At 29.8% G+C, this 16,728-nt stretch overlaps 1 protein-coding gene across 1 annotated transcript in view; it reads left to right on the top strand.

Moving 5' to 3' along the window:
• The window catches only part of LOC135958131 (nose resistant to fluoxetine protein 6-like), a 45,210-nt gene extending 30,967 nt beyond the window's left edge, over positions 1–14,243 (top strand). Inside the window, exons 3-10 of the mRNA XM_065509003.1 lie at positions 1,080–1,258; positions 1,491–1,642; positions 7,093–7,247; positions 7,666–7,998; positions 11,546–11,739; positions 12,318–12,443; positions 12,515–12,857; positions 13,180–14,243. Coding sequence (XP_065365075.1) covers positions 1,080–1,258; positions 1,491–1,642; positions 7,093–7,247; positions 7,666–7,998; positions 11,546–11,739; positions 12,318–12,443; positions 12,515–12,857; positions 13,180–13,374 — 1,677 coding nt within the window. The 3' untranslated portion in view covers positions 13,375–14,243. The remainder of the gene's footprint in view (positions 1–1,079; positions 1,259–1,490; positions 1,643–7,092; positions 7,248–7,665; positions 7,999–11,545; positions 11,740–12,317; positions 12,444–12,514; positions 12,858–13,179) is intronic.
• The last annotated feature ends 2,485 nt before the right edge of the window (positions 14,244–16,728 follow it).

Raw genomic sequence — 16,728 nt, 5'->3', positions numbered from 1 at the left:
CCGACTACGCTATCTATAAGGAACCAGAATATATACATATACTTTATAGATCGAAAAATTATATTGTGGAAATTACAAACGTAATGACAAGGGTATAACAAGAGGGAGAAGTTCTTGCCGTGAATTACAAACAAGAGAGACACGAGGGGGAACTTATCGCCAGAGAGCATAAACGGGTTTGAAAGTTTTGAAGAAAATAAAACTGAAACGACCAAATAAACGTTTGATCATTTTAAATTTCCCAGGTTTTGTAAACCGAATTCAAGTAACGTTTTCTTTTTTAAAATGAATTCACATATATTTTGTTGTTCTGCAAATCGAATCCTGATGATTTACTCCTTTTATCATGAGGATTCGATTTACAGAACATCAAAATATGTGAATTCGTTTTAAAATCGAACACGTTACTCGGACTCGGGAACTGATTGGTCTAAAATCTTTAGTTTCGCTTTAAAGAAACTGTTATTCTACGTCAATTCGCCGGGTTATATGAATGTTCGATAATTGCATTTTATATTACAAATATTTAACAATAAATCAATTCTTTTAAGTTTTGTTTTGAGTGAATAAAAATAAGAAATTTCATTTGTAAGCAATACTCGCAATAAGCGAGTATAATTTAATTAAACAAAAATAACTTTCATTAAGAATTCTTTAAAAATCGAATACTAACTTAAATCTAAACAATAATGAAAAAAAAACTTAAACGAGAATATACAAATGTTAGCAAGTTACAACATTTGCACTATAAAAAACAATATTATTTTTAGTACTAAAAAAAAAGTATTATTTAGTTTACTAAGTAGACAAGGTTGGCTTTTATTTACTAAATATGTAAGTAACTAAGTATAAATAATTAAATAAACAAATGTACTATGTATCTACATATTTTGCTTTAAATTGTTATTAAAATGTCCAACTTAAAATGCTTAAAGCATGTAAATTACTCTATTACACATCTTGCAAATTTTATTTATTTTTATTTTTTTTAAATGAATTAACTCGTATAAATGTATAACTTTTCTGTTTCTGTTTTTATCTTCCCCTCCTGCTGTGTGACTCTCTTGCATATCATCAAGCCATTGGAATTGACAACCTATTGGGGCGTATGCGTACCAGCTTCATGTAGTGCTCATGATGTTGCAATTTATTTGCAACATACACTGCAACGCAATGTGACGGTCAACGACAAAATGTGCCAATACAGTAGAGGCAGCGGACATGATCTGCATATAAGTGAAGGCATGTTTATTTATGCGTAAGTACTGTGTTTTTATTATTATTTTTCTATTTAACAAATTTGTTTTAGTTTCTTGATTTAATTTGATGTGATTTTGTTGACATGTTTTTGGTTTGGTGTTGGCCAATATGTACTTTTTGTCTATTTGGTTGACACATACTTCTTGCACTGAGTGTAGTAATTGAGTAATAATGAATGATTGTTGTTAATTTATTATTTAATTTTTTTTTGTTTTTTTTTTTATTTTCAGCTTGTTTATTTTATTCTTTTTATTCTTGGCCATTTTAAGCACATTGTATCACATCTATTTGATAAGTTCGAAACGCAATGAGGAAAATGTTGCTAAAACTTTGGCACGTAATGAAATTTTAAATATCGCTTTGTTATCATTTTCGATAATTGGTAAGAATTTTTTATGGTTTTTTTTGTAGGTTTATGTAGATTATTTTAATATATACACACTGTGGTTTCGTTGGAGTTCAGTGATACAAATAAATTTTAGTTAATAATAAATTCTGTTTGAAATCACCTAATAATTTTTTTGTAACGATCATTTTCTTACAGATCGTAACATTGTCATGTTAGGTCGTGCCATGTCGAATACAACTCAACTATATTGTTTTAAATATATTTTATGAAATTATTCGAATAATATTTTTACTATTTATTCGATCGAATAGTCGTAAAAATTAATCGATCAGTCGAATAATAAAATAAATAAACTTTTATTCGATTAAAATAAAATCCGAATAATAGACCACCTCATACAGAAACGATCCACACCCTTAAGTCAAATATCCTCTGACCCATCCATGAGACTGAAGTAGAAAGTCTTGGAAAATTTGACTGATAGGATATGAATCGTATTCCATGAATAATTTCTGTCTCTAATAAAGCCAAAATATACCAAAGGAAATTAAGTTTAGTTTATTTTATTTAATTTTTAAAAAGCTACTAGTAATTTCACCACCCTCTGTATATGCTGGATCATTTACGGAGCTGCGATTTTAAGAAAATCCATAAGGCTAATATTTATCCGTAAGACAGAAGCAGAAACCGTCAACATAGCCTTGGTTTCGGTTGCGTTCGGTACAGGTTCCATGTGATAGTCTGGTCGGATTTCAGCAGCTCATAATAGGAGGGAACCTTTTGCTCCCAAAAATACAGCACTTTACCTTGTAGCCATAGATATTTGACTTTGCTGTCGATTCGGCTAGTTGGCCGGGCTTCACGAACGATCTCTTTTGATGTCAACCCGTAGAATTTCGGCTGGTATTCCATCTTCTGCTGCTGCCTTATTACTTCTTAATTTTACAATGGCTCTTTTATCTCATTTAGACGGGAGCGTTGCATGATGGGTGTGTTCGTAAATTCAGTATGATTGCATCACTGCAGCAAATTAAAAGTTTAGCGTTCGAAAAAGCATATTTGCGATTATTGCTTTACGTCAAACGTTTTTTTCAGTGTTCAAAAAAACAGATCAAATCCGCTTTCAGATACAGTATTTCGAAAACTACGTAACGGATATTTATTCAGAAAAGAATAAAAAAATTTTACTGTAAAAAAAAGCTTTTTTTTCATAATATCTCAACTTTGATGCAAAATAAAAAACTGATTAAAAAATAATTTTTTTAAATATTTTCTGGTGTAATTTTAAATCATCAAAATATTTTATTTTAAAATTGATTTTTCCACATATTTCAACTTTGCTAACCCATAAGTAGACACCTAAAAGACGTAGATCCATTTTCAAACACTCATTTCATAGGTTGATCAATTACACAGTGCTAGTTGAAAAAACTGTCAAGCGGAGCACCCACAGGGTTAACCTAATTCGGGTACGCTGATTCCAGTGATGCTAAATATTTTTTTGGCCAAAAAAAATATATTTCTGAAGCGACTGCGCAGATAAAAAAAAGTTTTAGTCTTTCTTAAAGGAATTTTGGTTTTTTTTAGTTTATTCAATAATCTAAACTGTTTTTAAGTTAAGAATATATGTTTTGCGTCCTAATCCATTTTCGAAATAACGGTATATCTCGAAAACAAGATCTAACCTAAAAAAACTGTTAGCAACACTGGATTCAACGTACTCATTAGTTAAATCCGCCGGGTTCCCCTCTTGACAGAAAAATAAATATTAATTTCGTGCAAAGGTGACATTAATCAAACAGCTGATTATTTTTTGCTCGAGTTTATTTACAACTTTCATCTTGTCAAAATTGTTTTTTTGCTGTAATTTTCTTTTGTATACAATCGCCCAATTATGAATAAAAATTCCCCGGAAGTTTTTCCCCTTTTCTCATTTTTCCTATTCAAATTCAATGGGAAACAAGTTAGAACGGCTTTGGCGAATCTTAAATACCCTCCACCTGCTTACATATTTTTTAGGTTGATATATATGGGAGCTATAACCAATTATAGGCCGATCATCATAGAATTAGGTATAGCGATTTTGGTATATATGGGGATTATTTATGACGAATTTCAACTTAATAACGATATTTATAAGATATTTATGGTAATTTAAATGATTTTCGGAAGTGAACTTTATATGGGGGCTATGGTCAAATATGGGCCGATCCACAAAAAATTTAGTGTTATGATTTCTTTTAGCACGAAACTTATTTTTGCTGAATTTTGTATGGATACCGCAATTCTAAAGGCATTTATAGGACATATAACCATATTTCGGGAAGAAATTTGTATGGGGGCTAGGAGAAATCATGAACCGATTCTTATAATTTTCACCAGAGTTTGTCCTTTTATTAGAGTAACTTCGGGTATTGTGGACTATGCGTCTAATGTGGACCAGTGTCTTTTTTCAGAAACTATTGAAGGTATGATAAAACTGATTTGTCGTACATTTTACAATTTGTTTGAAACGACAATTGCACATCTGCTTTCATGAGTAATTGATATATTGGCTTTTTATTCTTGTATTGAAATTAATGCGCGTGCTCAACATTTTTTTCGGCTCAAGTAAGAAACAAAATTTGGTACAGTTACTTGGCAGAATTTAATGTTTGGTTGTTTTATATAGTTAAAGTGGACACGTAGTTTTGCATATATTTGGTAAGAATTTAAGCACATTTAGATTATTAGGTAAAAATAATTATTTACCACTGTAGCCCAAGTTCGTGTAATGTGGACCACTTAAATTACTTGATTATGTACTACTGGTCCACATTACCCGACAATAACTATGTACTTTGTATGCCATCTATCTAAGCCAAGAACGCGACTTTTTAGTTTGTATTAATAATAATATATTAAAATTAAATTTTTTAATCATTCATGATTAGCTGATTCATGAATTTTATGTATCAAATACTAGTCCACATTACCCTCATATAGTGGTCCATATTACCCTCCAATTTTTTTAATGCTGGTTTTTGGGTTCCTTACAATATTTTCACATAAATTTTTTATCCTTTGACGTAAAAAATTTTCAACTGCAAAAACAATTAGAGAATACATTAGCTAATTTATTGCTTCACAACTTTTTTAATATCCATATATATTGTGGCCAAAATTTAGAAAAAACAAATCGGTAGTCCACATTACCCGAAGTTACTCTATAAAATAACGTGTGTAAAGTTTTATGGTATTAGCTGCAATACATTTACACAAATAACCAAAAATATGTGAAAATTGTAAATTTTTTTTTAGGTTTTCTCACATTTTGGTTCATAGCTCTCGTTCTACTGAACTGATTTTGCTGATTTTCTATACCAAACTGCTTAGGACAACAAAAAAACATATTTTTTGCAAGTGGTGATTTTGTTTGCGTATTTTGGACGTGAGCACAGACACACAGACGGACAGACAGACGGACGGACATAGCTCAATCGACTTAGAATTTCATAAGAATCAAGAAAATATATACTTTGTTGGGGCTCAGATGAATATTTCGCAATGTTACACACGGAATGACAAACTTATTTATACCCTCATTCACCACTTGTGGTGGTGGAGGTTATAAAAACTCCCGGGGAACAAACTCCCGCGGAATTTTTTATTCATAATTGGTCTGATTAAGTCAGCTGTTTTTGACACAATAAAAGTTATTTGTTTTTGCATTGTTGTATTTGTTGCCATGGTGTTATCTATCATATGCCTTTTAACTGTTTTCATAAAAAAATTAACTTAACCGAGAGTATTAACATAAATATAATACTAGACTTTGTGTTAATAGTGGATAAACTGATAAATATGTACATTAGGGTGGCCCCAAAATTAAAGTTGCGGATGTTCCCACCTAAAATTAAAATTTGATTCATTCTAAGACTACGTTTTGAATTTTTTTCGTCCTGGGGTCAATATTTGGCGAGCTGGATCGAAGGATAAAAAGGTCCTTTTTTGAGGTTTTTTACATTTTTTCCATATTTCTTCCAAAGGAAGTATATGTAAATTTGGTATCATATGAAAGGTCTTTGAGACACGCATTCAATTGGTTAAAAGAAATTTAAAAAAAAAAAATTTTAATTAAAAAATTTTAAAAATTTTCGACAAAATTTTATTTTTTTTAAATTTTTTCATAGAATTTATTCAAATACATAGATGAAATTTCTTGATCATAAACATCATGTAATTTCACCGAAATGGTTTTACTCGTTTTTTAAAATTCAGTCCAGTTCAATGTTTATTCAAATTTGTTTAAACCCAATTTCATCCCTATCTGACAATCTCTGTACTCAATTCATAGTATATGTATGGGGATCAAAATAACTCAAATTTTATAAGCTTTCCATCGATGTATAAATTCTTATACTTTTCTTTTGCGAAAAGTATTTAAATTTAAGCTAAAACATATTTAAATTTAAGCTAAAACATTTACTATACATAGCGCTATAATGATTATTTTAATGTTATTCCTTTGGAATGTTGTTGTTAATTTTAAGTAACATGTGAAAAACTGCTTAACAGATAGGGATGAAATTGGGTTTAAACAAATTTGAATAAACATTGAACTGGACTGAATTTTAAAAAACGAGAAAAACCATTTCGGTGAAATTACATGATGTTTATGATCAAGAAATTTCATCTATGTATTTGAATAAATTCTATGAAAAAATTTAAAAAAACTAAAATTTTGTCGAAAATTTTTAAAATTTTTTAATTAAAATTTTTTTTTTTTAAATTTCTTTTAACCAATTGAATGCGTCTCTCAAAGAACTTTCATATGATACCAAATTTACATATACTTCCTTTGGAAGAAATATAGAAAAAATGTAAAAAACCTCAAAAAAGGACCTTTTTATCCTTTGATCCAGCTCGCCAAATATTGACCCCAGGACGAAAAAATTTCAAAACGTAGTCTTAGAATGAATCAAATTTTCATTTTAGGCGGGAACATCGATACCTTATTTTTTCTCCATACAAACGGGGCCACCCTAATGTACATATGTAACTATATCTTAAGTAAATAATCTTAACCCACAGTTTGTGAGAATTTAATTTTTCTATCATAGAAACCAGAATTTTTCAAAATAACTGATTTTTTTCGCATTATTTACATAAAAATAGGGGAATTTATCAACATTAACGGATTTTATTTATAAATTAAATTTAGGGGCCAAATTTCCTAATAAATAATAAAAAAAAATTTTAAATTATTTCAAAAATAGTTAGTGTTTAAATGTTCAGTTACATCTAAGAACTATTGTAATAGTTAGCAAATATTTAGAAACCAATGTGTGTAAGTATTAATTTATTTACATGAATAAATACCATTTAATTATTGATATTTTTTGTATCATTATTTATTCGTTTAGTTATTTAATAAATTATTTAATAAAACAATCATGGAATTTGCCACTCACTCACTTACATATTTATGCATTTACTTTTAGAAAATTTAAAAAAGCTTTTTCAAGCCAGTAAAGATCAATTGGGTTTGAATTCTATTAATGGCATTAAAGCATTGGCCATGTTATTTATCTTGGCTGGTCATGTTTTGTCGTTCATCTACAGCAGTCCAGTCTACAATAAGGAATTCATAGACGAGGTATGTATGAAATAGAAACATTTTTTTTGTTGTTATATATGTGAATATTTTTATACTTGTACACTGAACTTACAGTAAGATTACAGAGAGTAGGTATTTAACATCAAGTGAATGAATAAATATTAGCGTAATGTAGTAAAATAGTTGAATTTCCATTTAGAATTACAAATTAAACTTGTTTTTTTTTAATATTTATTTTCTGTAAACAAAAAAAGAAAATTTCGCAATTGTTTTTTAAAGTTAGTTAGTTAAACTATCTGTAGTCTATGACATTACACAATTTTTAAAAGTATTTCTGGTTTAGTTTTTTTTTATTTTGTTTTTAAATCTCTGCTCTAATGAATTTTGTGTTTTGTTTTTACATACATACTCTCGTAAATGTAATTTTTTATTTTGTTTTTTTATTTGTCCATTTTAGAATATAAAATCACCTTTATTTGGTTTTCTCAGCAACTCTCTGTTGTTTGTTGACGTTTTCCTTCTATTGAGTGGTTTCTTGTTTTGTCGCATTCTTCTTATTGAGCTGGAGAGACGTCAGGGGAAATTGAATGTTTTGATTTTGTATGTTGGTCGTTACATTCGTTTGACACCTGCCTATTTGGCCATAATTGGCTTTTACATCACTTGGTTTCCCAGCATTGGCAGTGGTCCATTGTGGCAGCAGCGTATCGAGAGGGAGCAGCAACGTTGTCAGATATCATGGTGGTCGAATATATTGTATATAAATAATTATATCGATTCGGAAAAGTTGGTAAGTTGTTAATAAAGAATATTAACATTTCTAAAGTTTCAAAATGTTTAATTTACACCACAGTTATTGTCATTATTTTCTCTAAATATGAATATCCTTAGAAGCTTTAATGTTAAGCATCTTAATAATTCCTTTAAAAGCTTAAAATTTCAATTTGTAATAAGTCTACTTAAGGACACGTTTTTCCTTAAAACGTTTATCCCAAGTATTATTTGATATTTTTTCATCATTTTACTTTCGAAAAATATGTCAGTTATTCACCCTTATCGTAGTTGGCGTAAACGTCTTACGCCTACGACTGTTTCGTACTAGATTAAAGATAAAATGCAAACTGTTTCTTTAATCTAGTACGAAACTGTCGTAGGCGTATGACGTTTACGCCAACCACGATAAGGGTGATTATGTTTAATGTCAATTATATTCATTTGTTGTTAATCTACTTGAAATGAGTGACGAGAATAAAGTGCGTACTAAAATTATTAAATATTTTCAACAAAACCCAACATGGTCCTATAAAAAGTTAAGCAAACAAGCAATGGTCTGCCGTCAAACTGATTCCAATGTTATTAAACAGTATCGGGAGACCTTGTCCGTTAATAGAAAACCTGGTTCATGTAGAAGGAATGGTCCACATGATGTTTCTAAAGCCAATAAATATAAAGCATTTTCAAAAGAGTTCCCAACACATCCGGCAGGAAAGAAGTCCGGATAGCTCAGCACTCGGACTATTTGGTACGAAAAGTTAAAGCAAATGCATTTTTAAAAACATACAAGGCTTAAAAAGTTCCAGACAGGAACTCTGATAACAATTTAGAGGCCAAAGACAGAGCACGGAAATTGAAGTCAAATTTTATAAAAACAAGTAACTGGCATACCTAAACACGGGCGGCAAGCGTTTTTTAGTTGTCAAAAATTCTCATGCCCATACAATTTGTATGTAGCATACCGAAATAACGCGGCGGCAACGCTCTGCAATTGGAAAATCCAATTTTGACAGCGCGTTTAATAGTGAAGTTAGTTGCAAAACACAACAAATGTAAACAAATAAATAAAGAAGGAGCAACAAATAAGCAAGAAACTCATTTTTTAAACTTTAATATTTAGTTTTTTTTATAAAATTTTTGTTTACAAATCACAAAACAAAAATCAGAAACACTTTTTTCGTAATTTACTTAATTGTTTAAATAATCCGTGTTGTAATATTTATTTTTTTGATAATTTTGTTTTTGTTGTTTGATATAGCGTTGACGCTTTTATTTAGGTTTTAAGCGGAAAAAAACGTTCCGCCTTACGCTTTTGTTTAGGTAGGCCATTAAGAGAGCTATATTCGGCTGTGCCGAATCTTATATACCTCAACAAATTTTAAATATTTTTAGATAAACAAATTTTTTTTGTTTACCTAAATTTATTGGAAAATTTTTTTTTCCAATTGTATTTAAATTTTTTTTCTAGATTTTATAAATTTAAAAAATTTTTTTTTCTATTTTTTTTATCGTAAAAAAAAATTTTTTTATTTTTTAAATTTTTTTTTGGTAAAAAAAAAATTCGGGTTAAAAAATATTTTTTCCGGTTTTGACCCATTGTAGGTCCAACTTACTATGGTCTTATATACGTCGTTGTATTGGTATCTATCATTAGATATCCATATTGTCTATATTAATGACTTAGTAATCCAGATATAGGTAAAAATCGAGGTTGTCCTGGTTTTTTCCTCATCTCAGCCATTTGTGTACCGATTGCCGATGCTGATTTTAAATAGGAAACTTCTCGAAAGCATGTCTGACCGAATTATTGGAGATTTGGATCCCGAAGATATCTGGGGTCTTCAGAAAATTGATTTCAACAAACAGACGGACATGGCTTAATCGACCCATCTTCGCCATGAGTGGCAAGGGTATATATAATTTTGTCATTCCGTTTGTAATTTCTGCATTTTTCATTTGAAACCCCACAAAGTATATATATTCTGGATCGTTACTTTCCGTAGCCCCCAAATAACATACATGATTCACAAATCAATATATCGGGAATTCTTCCGGCTCGGTTGCTGTGGGTCGACAAAATCGGCCCACAAATGGCTGAGATATAAGGAAAAAATCGGGACAACTTCGATTTTTCCCCTATTCTTTATGTATATCTGGATTACTAAGTCATTAATATAGACGATATGGATATCTAATGATATATATTTCAAAGTCCATTGCAACGATGTATATAAGACTATATATAGTAAGTAGGACCTACAATGGCTCAAAATCAGGTCAAAAATATATTTTAACCCGATTTTTTTTTCTTCAAAAAAATTTTTTATTCTTTAAAAATTTAAAAAAAAAATTGGAAAAAACTTTTTTAAAAAAAATTAATTTTGTTTAAATAAAATATTTTTAAGTAGAATTTGGTGAAGGGTATAGAAGATTCGGCACAGTCAAATATAGCTTTCTTACTTGTTTTATGTTGCTGATGCTCGCTGAAATGGTGTAGAATAGTTTAGCACCCAAAAGCAGAAAATTTTCCCGAAAAGTTCTTGGTATGGCAAACAATATGCTGTTGCGCCAAAAAAAAACAAAAATTTGCTACATAGTTTACAAAAGAGGATGCTTCCATTCATAAGACTTCTTAATGTGTCCACTTATTTTTGGCCTGATTTGGCATTCTGTCACTAAGGTAAGCAAGGTCTTGAGTGGTACAAGAACAATAATGTGGTATTTATACCAAGAGACACAAATCCTCCAAACTGCCAGGAGCTAAGGCCAGTGGAGAGATATTGGGCTCTTGTTAAAAGAGAATTGAAGAGCACAAAAAATGTGTTCAAAAGTGTGGTAGATTTTAAAGGGAGATGAACTACCTGTTCAAACAAAGTGACAGAAAAAAGCACTATAAAAACCTTAATGGAGAGGTTTCCGGAAAAGATTCATAAATTCATCACTATTGATTTGAACTATAAAAATAATTGGGGGATTCAAACGGTCTCCTATTAGGTCGTATTGTCATAATGTCATAAAATATTTTTTTAGTTTAAAAAAATTTTTGTTGGGTTTCAAACAAAAAAGTTATAAACTAATAAGACTTTTTGGACTATGTTTATTGGTTTGTCATAAAATAACACTTTTTTGTTTACAGCACAACAAGAATATGTTTAAACTAAAAAAATATTTTACGACATTATGACAATACGACATAATAGCAGACCGTTTGAATCCCTCAAATATTTTTTGTAAATTGTAATAATAATTTCAATAAAATAAAAAAAATCAAAACTGTAAGTTTAGTGGTTTAATTTTTATTATGTTGAGATTTTTTCGATCTCAGTCCTTGCATAGTTATACTGACAGTTTTCATACAAATGTAGGAATTAGCAACCAGCTTTTAAAAAAGTCAATCCAGTGTTAAAATTTTCCAGTATTGTACTAAATAAATGTCAAAGGATGGCAGCAATTCTGGACATTCCATCATATGACAGCCCATTTGCCTCCCTTTAGATTGTCTAGATCAAATAAGTACATATTAAAATTCACTAACGTTTAACTATATTTTTCTAATCTTCTAGTGCATGTTTCAATCCTGGTATCTATCGGTGGACTCACAACTATTCTTTATGGCTCCTATTGTTATTTATCTTTTGAATAAATCTCGCAAATATGGTCTAAATTTATTGGTGATCTTAGTTGCTGTGACATCGATCATACCATTTGTGGTTACATATGTAAAAGATTTAGATCCAACTTTAATGATATATCCTAGGTAAAACCATGAATAAAAAACATGGCCGTCTTGGCGAGCCATCAATCTAATGACACTGCGAACAATTTGTTGACCGCACATAAATTTGTCAAGTGTGGAGAACTCTTGTCGATGTTATATGTTCATGTTCACAGAACTATGTCAGAAAACGACGTCTGTCAGCAAATGTAATTTTTCACACAAAAATACAGTTATTTTAAAAAATGACAAAGAATCACCCTTATCGCGAATCAATATTTTGCATGAAATATGTTCCCTTTTTCCATTTTTCGTTCATCAACTTTGTTCACGTGAAAAAATCATCAACATGGGAAATTTTTAGATGGAATTTTGTAAACAATTTCACGATAGTAATTTTCCCTTCGAGGGAAATGGATATTTCATGTGAATATAAATTTCACATGTTTTGCCGATAGGGGTGAATATTATGAACAAGAACATAAATTGACACGTTTTCCCCACATTGAAGAACATGAACAAATTTGTGTCTGTAATTCTGATGACAATTTGTTGAGGTGCTATTTAACTAAGGTGTTATTTAACTAAGTTCTTCTAACTATATTATAATACAATTTCAGTGAAGTTGCTGATCTGGCCAGTAATGTCTACTATAGCACCACCTATATCAAGACACACATGAGAGCTTCCGCCTATGTTATTGGCGTTTTAACAGGTTATTTAGTGCATCTGATGCAAGCAAAAAGGTACTCTATACTCTTTATTATTTAAACAAACAAAATTGAAATTTAATCTATTTTTGTTTTTTATTTTTTAGCACAAAATTACCCAAATGGTTTGTACGTTCATTTTGGTTATTTGCCGTTTTCATTGGTATGGCCTCCATGTTCAGCGTTACACGTTTCTATGTGGCTCCCTATAATAATTTAGAAAGTACCCTGTATGCTGGTTTCCATAAATTGGGCTGGAATGTAGCTGTTGCTTGGCTAGTTGTAGCAGTAACAACTGGTCATGCTCCAACATTGCAAAAGTTTTTGAGTAGTCGTGCTTTTGCTCCTATATCTCGTCTAACGTATTGTGCCTACCTATCCAATGGTATGGTTGAATTGTATTATTCGTCTAGTGTGAAAGTGCCCAGTTTTATGGGATATTTACATTTGGTAAGTGGTTTGATGTTATAAATTTGTTTCACACTCAATTCGTAAAATTTAAATGAATGAAATTTATATGCTTGTAAACTTTTAACAGATTTCTGATATTTAATTGGTTTTTCAAAGATTTTTAATAGAGCACAGATCAGTTCATCTGCATAATGACATGTTTAATGGCAGACATTAATGTTTTTAAATGATTTTTTTTGAGGTCTCTCATTGAGACCTTCAAAAACATCTCAAATTATTATGTATATCAGTTAATTAGTAATTAATACCCATAATAATTATTACAAATATGTTTCTTTTTATGATGACACCTGCATTTTAGACCGATGACATCTTTGGCCATATCTTGGATACATTTTTAATTGCCGTAATTTTATGTTTATTGTTCGAATCGCCTATACACGCTTTGGAACGTATAATGATGAGTAGTTTCCGTAAGACAACGAAAAAATCAACAAAATCTAATTCTAATACTGACAATCAAACACCAAGTACCTCAGAAGAACAAGTGGCATAGTTACATATCTATTTTCCAATTATGTTGTATAATAGATTTTGTTTTTTTTTTACAATTTTCAAAAGAAAATCTCATATTGTGATAATAATTTTCAGAGTTGTTATATCTATAAATGTATAACATTATTTTATTTCTTACTAATTTAACACTTGCCTTATAATTTATAATTTATAATTTCTTTATTTTCTTTCTATCTCTTACTCTCATAAATTAAAAAAAAAGAAAAGTTTGGGTTTAAGTCATCCTATTGTTCTCATTTGTATTTTGAAAATTTCAAAAAATCCCATTAATGTATTATTATTTCATCACATGCAAGTAAATTTATAATTGTTTTACTTTAACAAAATCCAAAATATCTTATTATAATACATAGTTAAAATAAGTTTTATTTTTAAATACCAGGAGTTCAGAAAACAAATGTTTAAATTACTTCTAAAGTTCCCAACAAGTTTTATAGCTGGAATTCAAGTTGATTACAAGTGTAATTCCAGCCTTGAGTCCAGTGTCAACCAAATAAATTATAATTGTATTTATGATAACATTATCCAGTAAAAAGGAAGCATATATTTAAGCCAAATAGTTTTTATTGGAAACAATTTATTACAAAATTCCATCAAAAAGTTCAAGTGCTTTATATTTAATGCTTATTGGGTTTAATTCCAAATTATTTTTTTCTAGTTTAATTAAGATTTGTTTTCAATTAAAATTCTTATTGCTGAATGCCTGGTATCAAATCGAGTGTTAAATAAATTGTGTAATGTTTTTTTTATTTTTAAGTATTGTTTTATATAAAATTATGCTTTATGTAAATTAACTCTGACAATTTTTTTAATTATTTTTAAGTATAAAAATGGTTTTTGGAACAAAACTTGAAAATTTACAATTAATATCTAAGTACTTTTAAGGTTTGCTGTTTAAATATATTTTGTATAATAAAAATGTTTAAATTTTTTTTACAAGTTTTTGGTTTTATTAAAAAGCAAGTAAGAGAGCTACATACATTCGGCTGTTCTGAATTTTATACACTTCGCATAATTATACTTTAAAATAAAAATTTTAAATATTTTTAGGTAAACAACATTTTTTTGCAGTTTTTTTAATTTTTTGTAAAAAAAATTTCGAATTGCTTTTTTAAATTTTTTTTTTAAAATTTAAAATTTTTTTTTTTTAAATTTTAAACATTTTTTTTAATTCTTTTTTTTTAATATTTAGCGAAAAAAACTTTGTTGAAAAAAAATCGGGTTAAAAAATATTTTTTCCGATTTTGACCCACTGTAGGTCAAATATAACGATTTTAAGGGCTGATTTAAAAGTAGCATAATGCTTTCAAATAACAGTGCTGTAATAGCAAACTGTAACATATCTGTGGGCATTATTAAATACAAGCTTTCAGTTGATTTGATCGTAAGTTGGCAACGCTGTATTCGAATATTCAGTTAAAGAACATTGTAGAAAGTACACCACAGATGGCGTATGTATTAGTAAGATCTAGAATATTCGAGTGCAGATAGATGGCAGTGTTATAAATAGTGGCAGAGGTTGCAGTCGTGAGTCAGTTTATCAGAGACGCAATTCAAATAAACATCAACTGAGTGCCTTAAAGTGTGCTGTGTTTATACCCTTCATCTTCGTGAGAAGGGTATATATAAGTTTGTCATTCCGTTTGTAATTTCTACATTTTTCATTTCCGACCCTATAAAGTATATATATTCTGGATCCTTATAGATAGCGGAGTCGATTAAGCCATGTCCGTCTGTCTGTCCGTCTGTCTGTTGAAATCAATTTTCTGAAGACCCCAGATATCTTCGGGATCCAAATCTTCAATAATTCTGTCAGACATGCTTTCGAGAATTTTGCTATTTAAAATCAGCAAAATCGGTCCACAAATGGCTGAGATATGAGGAAAAAAACCAGGACAACCTCGATTTTTTACCTATATCTGGATTACTAAGTCATTAATATAGACAATATGGATATCTAATGATAGATATTTCAAAGACATTTGCAACGACGTATATAAGACCATAGTAAGTTGGACCTACAATGGGTCAAAATCGGAAAAAAAATTTTAACCCGAATTTTTTTCCAAAAAAAATTTAAAAAACAAAAAAAAAAATTTTAAAATTTAAAAAAAAAAAATTTTAAATGACAATCGAAAAATTTTTTTTTCCAAAAAATTAAAAAAACAACTGGAAATAAGATTAAATTTTTTTTACCTAAAAAAATTAAAAATTTTGATGTATAATTTCGTGTAAGATTCGGCACAGCCGAATATAGCACTCTTACTTGTTTTCAATTGAATTCGTGTACAAGTGTGTATTTCTGCGAATTTATAAACGTGTATAAAAAAAAACACTGAGTGATTATTTAATTTTGTTGTTGTTGTACATTTTAAATAAATAAAGAGTTGTTACAATTTTTAAACTACTAAACGGCTTTTATTTGCAATCAAAAGTATCCGGTTTATTTAAAGGAAATAAACCAGCGTATTAAAAAGGTTAAAACGTAACAATACTATGGTTTTATATACGTCATTGCAAAGGTCTTTGAAATATCTATCATTAAATCCATATTGTCTATATTAATGACTTAGTAATCCAGATATATGTAGGTCAAAAATCGAGGTTGTCCTGGTTTTTTCTTAATATCTCAGCCAATTGTGTGCGGATTTTCTTAATTTTAAATAGCAACCGAGCCGGGTCTACAAAGTTGGAAATTACTATAAGAAATACACTTCCACTTAATGTTGGAAATTACTATAAGTACACTTCTACTTAATAGCCGGCCTATTCCTTTCCTAGTTCATCATGGAATCTTTCCTTAGCCATGTTTGCCTGAGACCCTGTAATCTAGGACAATTACACAGTTTCTAGTTCCTCAATATCCTTGCACATCCTACTAAAGTCTTGTGCGCCCATATACCATTTACCTATAAAGGCTCCAATTAAGCAGTGACCGGTTATCGCTCCTACTAAAGACCTGCGACCATTCCTATCCAACCCAATTAGTATTCTGGTTGCCTTTGCATCCAAATAGCCTGCCTGGACACCCTGCAATCCATTCTACTACATTAGGATTGGATTGGTTCGTATAGTGCCGAAATCTTTCGAAGATCAACCTATAGTAGTGCCATATATGAGGTTTAACCTCCCAGTTCCTATTAATATAGTCCAGATACGATTCCTGTCTGACCAGTTCATCTCCTACCTCATTTCCCTGAATATTTCAGTGCTCTGGTAACCAATAACACTTCTAGAGCCCTCTTACAGTTCAACACTATGCTCGAGTGTACCTTACAATATTTCAAAGCCCTCAGTACTGTTTGTCTATCTACATAAATTATCACTACAGATC

Source organism: Calliphora vicina, chromosome 4 (genome assembly GCF_958450345.1).
Source record: "Calliphora vicina chromosome 4, idCalVici1.1, whole genome shotgun sequence".
Taxonomy (NCBI): domain Eukaryota; kingdom Metazoa; phylum Arthropoda; class Insecta; order Diptera; family Calliphoridae; genus Calliphora; species Calliphora vicina.
Note: the sequence above shows the minus strand (reverse complement) of the source record. Positions and strands in the feature narration are given on the sequence as shown.